The sequence below is a fragment of the Poecilia formosa genome, unplaced genomic scaffold (assembly GCF_000485575.1).
Source record: "Poecilia formosa unplaced genomic scaffold, Poecilia_formosa-5.1.2 Scaffold560, whole genome shotgun sequence".
Taxonomy (NCBI): Eukaryota; Metazoa; Chordata; class Actinopteri; order Cyprinodontiformes; family Poeciliidae; genus Poecilia; species Poecilia formosa.
In genome coordinates, this window is record NW_006800499.1 from 99,218 (window position 1) to 109,896 (window position 10,679).

Genomic DNA, 10,679 nt, shown 5'->3' on the forward strand with positions numbered 1-10,679 from the left:
CAGCCTTTAAATTCAGGCACTGGCATTTTGTTCGCCGTTAGCGAGGCGCACAGCTCTGACCAGGTGGAAGGTGCTGCTCCTCCGACCCACAAGCAGTGGTTACATGACCTTATGTCATGTTTGAAACTGAAATAATTAGATGCTCTCTTCAACACTCAACCAGTAAATTTGAAAAAACATGGGGGCCTTTCTTGACTCATTTCAAAACATACAATAAGGCTCCAGATTAATTAAGTTAATTCACTTTATTACGATCCACTGCTGTCAGGGACAGGAATGTAGTGGTGGATCTACTGGGTAGTGGCCTGGTGGGCTAAAGGGGGTTAATTTGTAGGGATTGGTTTTCTGTATATCTGTTGGATCAGTACCTCTCTGTATTAAAAACTGTATGCATAAAAGGACAGATCTCAATAAAAAGACGGTGATTAAAAACAGAACCCACCTTTGACAGTGAGCATTAGGACTTTCTGTTTCTGAATCTTCTCGTCTTCGTCGCTGTAGACGGTGCAGATGAAGACGCCGCTGTCTCCCAGTCGGGGGCAATTCAGGGTCAGGGTGAGGTCTCCGGTCCTCAGAGCATCAGGATTCATCTCGGTCCGGTTCAGATACTCCTGGTTCTGTCTGCCTGACTGGTTCTGACCGCTCTGGTACTCGTGGACTGAGCCGTGTTTGTCAGCGCGGCTCCACACCACTGTGCTGCCTGCAGGCAGGTCAGCTGCGGTTTTAAAAGGCAGAAGGACAAACGCTGCTCTGTCTGCGACCTCCACCTCCTCCATCAGGCTCTCTGTCAGGAGGAGAACCAGAACAGAACCAGAACAGAACCATTTCAAACCGAAAACCAGAGGAGCCCTGCTGGTTCTGAACCCTCACCACTGCTAATAAAAAGCTAGCTGCGCTAACCTAAAGCGCTAATCAAAAACTGCTAATGCTAAAGTGCTACAACATTTCGAGGAACCTCAGTTCAGCTGCTGGTATTCACGATTTTCCTCTGTCAGTCACGACCCAAAGCTGGTGACCATAGGTAAGGGTAGGTCATAGGTCATAGGTCAACCGGTAAACTGAGAGCTTTTGGCTCAGCTCTCTCTTTACCAGGACAGACTGGTGCAGCGGCTGCTTCTCTGCAGATGCTGCACCAGTCCACCTGTCCATCTCCTGCTCCATTTCTCCTTCATTCATGAACCAGAGATCTTTAAACTCCTCCACTGGGGCAGGACACCCTCCCTCAACCTGGGGAAGGCCCTCCACCCTTTTCCGGCTCAAGACCCTCGGATCTGAAGGCACTGATCCTCATCGCTTCACACTCGGCTGCGACCCGCTGCAGTAAAGCTGCAGATCCCGACCTGATGAAGCCAACAGGATGTCAGCATCCACAAAAAGCAGAGACGGGATCCTAAGGCCACCAAAACGGATCCTCTCAGCCTGAACCTTAGACTCGGCTGTCTGGTCGACCCTCTTCCTCAGACCAGACCAGGGAGGCCTGTGGTCTGAACCAGTAGGGAAACAGTCTGTGGTGAGGGAGGGGAGAGAGGGTGGACCCTGGGGGGACGTGTCCGCCCCAATACTGCAGACAGGCCCATTCCTCCCACCCAGTAATTTCACTGCAGTTGCAAAACATTTTGAAATCTTTCACCTGCATGCTTTTATTTTGAAGGCAGACCACAGCACTAATGACCTGGAACTTTATTCATCTTCATTTCTTCCATCTGCCTCGGACATTTACAGTGACCTAATGACTGTTGGTGTTATGATTTTTAGATTTCATCTCCCTGCAGAGCCGTTTATCAAAATGAGCAAATTGTGTTTCATATTGTTCCTCAGTAAATCAGGACCTTCAGCCGACTTCCACTGATTAGATTAAATCAGTCGGGACTCGCTGTAGCTAGTAGGCGACTGTGGCTCTGTGGGTAGAGTAGTCATCTTGTAATCAGAAGGTTGTAGGTTCGATTCCTCCAGCCTCATGGCGATGCAGCGCTGGGAACTTAACCCCAAACTGCCCACCGATCTGCATATCGGTGTATAAATGTGACTCTAGTGTAAAGCGCTGAGTGGTCAAAATGACTGGAAAAGCGCTGTATAAGTTCAGTCCATTTCTCTGTATTACTAACAGAAACTGTATCTTTGCACCTCCAGCTTTTTATGTATTTTTGGGAACGCTGGTGTTTCAGATAGATTCGGTTTGTTCTGTCTGTGTTAAGAGGAGCTGAACTCCATGAAGCCGTTCAGAAGCTGCAAGTATTTCGCCCACCAACCAATAACGTCCTCAGTCCGGATCTGCAGCCCCCACTGCACACGGTGCTGTTCCTCCCCTGAGAGGCTGGATGGTGGATCAGAATCGCCTCAAAGCTGAACAGAAATCTTTCTCCACAGCCTCTCTAAACTCGTCACACATCTGAGTTTTTTCCTCAGCAACCACCCAATGCTGTACCGACTGGCTGCTTCTGGGGTCCCACATGCATCTCTCGTCATGTGTCCACTAGCAGGTTCAAGCGTTGCCACCACAACAGGCCCAGATCGGCCACAGCTCCAGTAAACCTCAACAATGGAGGAGTGGAACATGGCCGACTCTGACTCAGTAGCTCACCTCACCAGAACGTGTTCGAAACTCTCCTGGAGGTGGGAGTTGAAGCTTCGTCTGATGGGAAACTGCCAGAGGGTCAGCAGACCCTCACTACCCGTTTGGGCCTGCCAGGTCTGACCGGCTTCCTCCCCCACTACCGGAGCCAACTCACCACCAGGTAGTGGTCAGTGGACAGCTCCGCACCTCTCTTCACCCGAGTGTCCAAGACATACAACCACAGATCCGATGAAACGATGACAAAATCGATCATCGAACTGCGGCCTAGGGTGTCCTGGTGCCAAGTGCACATATGGACACCCTGATGCTTGAACATGGTGTTCGTGATGGACAATCCGTGACGAGCACAGAAGTCCAACAACAGAACAAACAACAGTTCAGCCACCCGTAGGCGGAGGGAGGCTGCCCTCTTGTTCACCGGGGTAAACCCCAACGTACAGGCGCCAAGATGGGGGGCAACAAGTATGCCCACTCCTGCCCAGCGCCTCTCACCGCAGGCAACTCCAGAGTGGAAGTACGTCCAGCCCCTCTCAAGGAGACTGGTTCCAGAACCAGAGCCATGCGTCGAGGCGAGGCCGACTATATCTAGCCGGAACCTCTCAGCCTCAGACACTAGCTGCGGTTCCTTCCCCACCAGGGAGGTCCACTTTCCTGAGAGGGAGCTTCTGCAGCTGAGGATCAGACTGCCAGGGTCCCTTCCATCGGCCGCCGCCCATCCCTCACTGCACCCGGCCCAAGTGAAGGGTGACCCATGTTTCCTGTTCGGGCTGAAGACGCCTGAGCCACAAGGCACTCGCCTGTGTGCGCCACCTACAGCCGCAGTTCCAGAGGGGACCCCCGGTGATCAGTGTCCAACTGAGGGGATGCAGTTTCTGTTACTCCTCAAAAGGTCTCTAGGCTGCTCTTTGTCTGACCCGTCACCTTGGACCTGTTTCCCATGAATGACCCTCCAAGGGGATGTTTGATGAAAACGGGTTTGAGGTCCCACATATGAATATATCTTTATGGAGTTTAAGAATTAAACACATTCTACGTATCAGGTAAACGGTGGAAATGTATATTAATGCTGAAATGTGATGTCAGACTGACCTTTGACCCTGAGAGTCACAGCCTTCTGCAGCAGCTTTTCTCCTCCTCTGAAGACCACGCAGTCGTAGACCCCAGAGTCGGTCAGCTGGGGCGTCCTGAGGGTCAGGCTGAGGTCTCCGGTCTGCTGCAGGTCTGCTTTCATCTTGGTCCGGCCGTGGTAGACGTCCTCCTGTTGCTCAGTCTGGCCGTTCTCAAACACGTGGATCATGATGTTCCTCTGGTCCGAACGGCTCCACTCCACTCTGACATTGTGGAGACGTTTCTGAGTTTTAACCGGCAGCAGGACAGACTTCACCCCCTCTCTGATCTCCACCGTCTCAGATGGAAGCACTGACAAGAAACGAGAACATGGCAGAGAGCCTAAAGCGCAGAGACCCGCAGATCCAGAACCGGTGGAGAACCTCAGGTTGGACTGGTACTTCTGCAGGTTCTGCAGCCTTTATGACACCAGCTGGTTTAGTGACCAACATACCTGCTGTGAGCTTCTTTTTAAATCTGTAGTACAAAACAGCAGCAACGATCACGAGAACGACCAGAACCACCGGAACCACCAGAACCCAGAGCCAGACTGGAGCAGGAGCCTCTGCAGAAATCATGAACACAGAGTGGCTCTGAACGCCTCCCAACATGTGCAGAGCATCCAGAGAACCTGCAGCACTGACCTTTGACCTGCAGCTCCACGGCCTCCTGGTGCAGCTCTTCTCCGAGCCTGCGGACCGTGCAGGTGAAGGTCCCGCTGTCGGTGAAGGTGGGTTTCCTCAGGGTCAGACTGAGGTCTCCGGTCTGCAGAGCGTCCTCCATCATGGCCGTCCGGCCTCTATAGCACTGGTTCTGGTCCTTCAGGTAATCGCCGTCCGGCTGGCGAACATGGACCGTAGGGATCCGCAAGTCATCTTGGTCCCAAACGGCTGTAGAACCATCAGACTCAGAAGGCTCTACCCGACAGGGCAGCTGGACAGACTCCGCCCCCTCAAACACCTCCACCTGGAGCCCCGAGGCATGCTGGGAAACTGAGGACAGAGACGAGAAACTATCTGAGGAGAGCTGATAGAGCTGATGTTATAAGATACGTAGCAGGAGGAACTCCTCCATCCCAGGAACGGATCTGCTTATCCTGGTTCTGGTTCCTGACTCAGCCAGAGGGTCCAGAACCAAACGGGGACAAGCAGCATCAGGATTATTTATCCCCGACTCCAACGTCTCTCTGCCAGGATTCCTGACTGCCCAAGCAGGCGGAGATTTAAAGAGCAGCAGGAAAAGGAAGGAGGTTCATCAGCAGAGATTATGGACAGCAGACGGTTCATCGGGACATTGAGAAGCTTCGGCTCTGCAGACATGAACTGTTGGCAGTAATTTACTAAGAGTTCACCAGAGTTACATTGGCAGCTGTTTACATTTCCCCCTCAGATCTGTTGTTGGTAGGATCCACACCTGGATTATGGATCCACAGAGCAGAACCAGAGAACCGGTCCTTTGATTAATCAAGTCCAGTTTAATAGTTTAGCACATTTGAGCAACAAGGCAGTTCAAAATGTTTTACATCATAAAAATATAATGCATTATGAAACAAGCAATAAACTTTACATTAAAGAGCCATCATCCAATATACTGATCAATGTTTCATTGATTATTCATAAAATCAGCTCCAACCAGCTGGGATTTAGTCTGGAACTCAGATTCAGGTTTCTAGAAGGGTAGAACTGGGTGGTGTAGAACCGGGTGGTGTAGAACTAGGTGGTGTAAAACTAGGTGGGAACTAGGTGGTGTAGAACCGGGTGGTGTAGAACCAGGTGATGTAAAACCAGGTGGTGTAGAACCGGGCGGTGTAGAACCGGGTGGTGTAAAACTAGGTGGGAACTAGGTGGTGTAGAACCGGGTGGTGTAGAACCAGGTGATGTAAAACCAGGTGGTGTAGAACCGGGTGGTGTAGAACCGGGTGGTGTAAAACTAGGTGGGAACTAGGTGGGAACTAGGTGGTGTAGAACCAGGTGGTGTAGAACTAGCTGCTGCTGGAATATTTAATAACTTCTCTGATCATTTTTCATCGTTAATCCAGGCTCTAATCTGTCCTGATTAACATCAATATCATGCAGACATTTCTCTTCATCTGCACCGGATTAATCCTGAAATTAATCCCAGTTTCATGAGCTTTATTTTGGAATTCTCTCTCATTAATATTTACAGTCAGGTGATCAGATTTATTCATTTGTACAGAAACATTCATCCATCCATTTTCTTTCACCCTTGTCCCTCAGTGGGGTCGGGAGGGGTGCTGGTGCCTATCTCCAGCTAACGTTCCGGGCGAGAGGCAGGGTACACCCTGGACAGGTCGCCAGTCTGTCGCAGGGCAACACAGAGACACACAACCAAGTACACTCACACCTAGGGACAATTTGGAGAGGCCAATTAACCTGACAGTCATGTTTTTGGACTGTGGGAGGAAACCGGAGAGCCCGGAGAAAACCCACCATGCACAGGGAGAACATGCAAACTCCATGCAGAAGGACCGGGGCCGGGAATCGAACCCAGAACCTTCTTGCTGCAAGGCAACAGCTCTACCAACTGCGCCACTGTGCAGCCCTTGTACAGAAACAATTCTTACTAAATATTTATATGATCAACCTGCTGATTTTAGATTTCCAGATTTATTTCACTCAGAAACGCAGGAAACCATCGGAGCTTTTATTTTGAAAGTTCTGACATATGACCCGAACTTTTCCAGAACCTGAGATTCGTTAAGCTTTAAACTTCCAGCTTCTGGGCTCCCCGGTACTGGACTGATTACCGGTCCGCCCCTGGTTCCGAGTGTGTTGGATTCATACCGAGCAGGAGGTCACTTACCAAGCAGAACCAGAACCGCAGGAGGTCACTTACCAAGCAGAACCAGAACCGGAACCAGGACCGGGAGCAGAACCACCAGCTGCTGCTGCAGGAACATCTCAGAGCTTCTAAACGTTCAGAACCAGAATCCGGCCTGCAGGTCCAGATCGGAGTTCGGGAGATTTTGAGTTTTTCCTTTCGGTTTTCAACTCAGCAGTGACGTCACAGACCGCTTTCCCCGGATTCCCGGACTTCCGGTTTGACATCTGAAAACTGTCCAGGCTGAACCCGATTTAATGCTTTACTTGCCAATAGTTCCTGATGTTTATATTCAGAGTGATGCGCAAAGCAGAAGCTTTAAAAAATACATCAGTTTTCACTGAATTTGTTAAAAGTCCGTCTGTTTAACACTACGTTACCCATGATGCATCTGTTTGTAGATTCAATGTCACGTAGCTAAATTCATTTCTGTGCGGCATAAAATACCATCAGCTATCAGTCCTTTGTTAATCCCGTTTGTCTGAGACCTGTGTGCGTTTTTATTATATAACCACACACACACACACACACACACACACACACACACACACTTGAAAACTGGGTTGTCATGATGTCAGTGTGTTGTGGGTTTTTTGTTCCGTGTTGTTTCCTGTCGGATGTCAGAGTTTATTTTGCCCCAGTGCTCCCTGTTAGTTTACCTCCTGCTTCTCACCTGTATCTGCTGATTAGTTATTCCCTCACCTGGACTCGTAGTATTTAAGTTTGAGTTGCGTCCTCGTCTGGGTTTTCTGTATGCCAGTGTCTCTCCGAGTGTGACCTGCTGGTGTCCTGACTTAAGAGGATAAAAGCAAGATGCCACATCGTACCTTCTAGTTCATCCTCAACCTAAAAGACAGAAACCTTCCTTCAATAAACCTCCAGAGCTGCACCGAGGAGCCGACCTTCTCCTCCTGACCGAGGAAGATTCAACTGATGAAAAATCCGAAATTAGCGCATGTTGGCAGCCCAGGACCTAGACAGGCTTAAGGGGGGGCATCGACTTATTTTGGGGGGCAAAATGAATCGTACCTGAACATAGACAACAACAAGCTTAAGGTTCTGTATTGATGTTAGCTCGTCATCTTTTAGCTAACATTAGCTAGTCATCTTTTAGCTAACATTAGCTAGTCATCTTTTAGCTAACATTAGCTAGTCATCTTTTAGCTAACATTAGCTAGTCATCTTTTAGCTAACATTACCTGCATCCAGCAGCTTTACTCAACTCAGTCGGTTAGTTTGGAGGGAAAAACTGTGAAAAGTTCTTTGCGTTTTGCTGGTTTGCTGCCGTGATTCTAACACAAACCTACGTAGCTCCGCCCAGCAGCAGCAGGTCTCCTTCACAGGTGGAAACCCAGCACGAGCGTCTAGCGCTCATGTTGCGTTTAAAGGCGGCTCGGAAGAACAGGTTACAACATGTTAACAACGGATTAAACAGTTTTAACTGCTGATAAAAGTGACAGAGGACACAGATATGGGAAGTGCGGAAGCCTCTACTGTATCAAACGGATATAGGAATAACAGAGAGTTGGCCATTCTAAGGTAAAAACAACAAACAGCTTCCAGTCCAGGGGGCCACAGCTGACTCTGTGGGTGGGCAATGCCCCCCAATGCCCGCCCATGCCGCCGGGCCTGTATGTTGGTCTTACACAGTCTAACAAGTTTATCATAGATAAATATATGACTTACTGTTTCAGGTCCGAGGACCGGAACCAACTGGACCTGTGTGACGCAGGTCCAGTTGGTTCAGTTCTAGAGTGACAGGGAGGCTCTGCCTCTCTCCCGCCCCCTGGTGGATATCAACCACATCAGAACTCTAGACGGAGAACCTCCGAACCGACCGGACCAGAACAGAGACCAGCAGGTCACATGATCCAGGCTGGTGTCGACATGCAGTAACTAGTTACTTTTACTCAGTTACTTTTAGTAGAGTAACTTTCTGGAAGTTTCACTGTGAACTTTGACCCCAGTGTTGCTTTTAAATCCTGTAATCATTTATTTATTCCTGTTATTTTTTTAGTCTTTTAAATACCAAACTAATTATAACTTTATATCATCTGTCTGATGACGACATGTAAATATTACATCAGCTTTTCTCATCAGTTGATCAGTGAGTTTACTAAATACTCGTCACAGTGGAGAACAGGTTCTGACCCGGCTGCATGTTTGGACCTCAGCACAGGCATCTAGAAACAGGTATCTGGATCCCAACACCCCCTGTCTGGTCAGGAAGGCCCATCAGCATCTCTACTTCCTCAGGAAGCTGCAGAGAGCTGGACTTGGGAACTCAACCCTGAGGAGCTTCTATCACTGGGTGGTGGAGAGCGTTCTCTGTCTGCATCACCTTGTGGCACAGCAGCTGCACTGCCCTCCACCTCAGACCTCTACACAGCAGGATGCAGGAGGAGGCGCTCCTCGTCATGAAGGACTCCTCCAGCTGCTCCCCTCAGCAGGAGGCTGAGGATCAGTTTCTTCCCTTCAGCCGTCAGACTCATGAACTCAAGCTGCACCAAATGCAGTTTCATCTCATAGATTATTTACACACAGACACATAAATACACATAAATACACATATCTCTTAAATTACTTGTTAATTTTTTATCTATTTATTTTTTGTGTAGTAAATCTCTAAATGGGACCTGAGTCCAAATTTTGTACCACAAACTATTAAGGTGATATGATGATAAAAACTCATTGAATCCTCCTCCTCTCCTGTCTCCAGCCAATCAGACGTCCACCTTCCTCTCACCCTCAGCTGTCTGTCAAACCTCATGTTTCATCTTCATGAATCTTTTGCTTCCACAGGTTTGACTTCATCCACATCAGGAGCTGCTGCTCCCTTTGCCTCCCACTGATCTGTCTCTAGAAGTGAAGAAGCAATTGGAGAGACGGAACCAGAACCAGGTCCAGATGGTGTCGGTCCTGAAGGCCTGAAGCTGCAGAGCGGATCTGTGGGATTCTGCAGCATCTCTTCAACCTCAGCCCGACCCAACAGAAGGTTCTGTTGCTGTGGACGACATCCTGCCTGGTTCTGGTACCAGAGAAAAGTCACCATCAGTTATCGATGACTGTAGACCAGTTGCTATGACAACACACATCATGACGATTGTAGAGAGACTCCTGTCAGCCCACCGTGATGGAGACCAGGGCTCCATCCCTAATAAATATATCAATAATCATTTATTAGGGATGGAGCCCTGGTCTCTCACACTCACCTGAACAAGCTCATCTCAGGACCCCATGCTGTTTGCTTATCGCCATGGAGACACCATTTAACACCCATCCATCACGGGGTCAGCAGCCTAAATAAGGAGGCCCAGTCTTCCCTCTCCAGCCTCTTCCAGCTCCTCCAGGAATCCCAAGGCGTTCCCAGTCCAGCTGAGAGACATCGTCTCTCCAGCGTGTCCTGGGTCTCCCCTCCTCCTGGTGGGACGTGATCTCCTCACCAGGGAGGCGTCCAGGAGGCATCCTGACCAGATGCCCAAGCCTCAACTGGCTCCTCTCGACGTGGAGGAGCAGCAGCTCTACTCTGAGTCCCTCCTGGATGACCGAGCTTCTCTCTAAGGGAGAGCCCAGCCACCTGCGGAGGAAACCCATTTCGGCCGCTTGTATCCGTGATCTCGTTCTATTGGTTCTGACCCAAAGCTCATGACCATAGATGAGGGTGGGAACGTAGATCGACTGGTAAATCGAGAGCTTCGCTTTTTGACTCAGCTCTCTCTTCACCACGACGGACCGGTACAGCGCCCGCTTTACAGCAGACGCTGCCCCAATCCGCCTGTCGATCTCCCGCTCCCTTCTTCCCTCATTCATGAAGAAGATCCCCAGATACTTAAATTCCTCCACTTGAGGCAGGACGACCCCCCTGACGAGGAGAAGGCACTCTACCCTTTTCCGGCTCAAGACCATGGCCTCGGATTTGGAGGCACTGATCCCCATCCCGGCCGCTTCACACTCGGCCGCGAACTGCTCCAGTGAGAGCTGCAGATCACGTTCTGATGAAGCCAATAGGACCACATCATCCGCAAAAAGCAGAGATGCAAAAAGCAGAGATGCGATCCCAAGGCAACCAAAACGGATCCCCTCAACACCTCGGCTGGTCTAGAGATTCTGTCCATGAAAGTAATGAACAGAATCGGTGACAAAGGGCAGCCTTGGC

General features: G+C 49.8%; 1 protein-coding gene across 1 annotated transcript in view; it reads right to left on the reverse strand.

Moving 5' to 3' along the window:
* The window catches only part of LOC103129621 (uncharacterized), a 20,185-nt gene extending 12,825 nt beyond the window's left edge, over positions 1–7,360 (reverse strand). The window contains exons 1-5 of the mRNA XM_016665272.1: positions 6,539–7,360; positions 4,327–4,674; positions 4,137–4,247; positions 3,665–3,994; positions 443–784 (exon numbers count right to left, since the gene is read on the reverse strand). Coding sequence (XP_016520758.1) covers positions 443–784; positions 3,665–3,994; positions 4,137–4,247; positions 4,327–4,674; positions 6,539–6,602 — 1,195 coding nt within the window. The 5' untranslated portion in view covers positions 6,603–7,360. The remainder of the gene's footprint in view (positions 1–442; positions 785–3,664; positions 3,995–4,136; positions 4,248–4,326; positions 4,675–6,538) is intronic.
* Between the last annotated feature and the right edge of the window lie 3,319 nt (positions 7,361–10,679).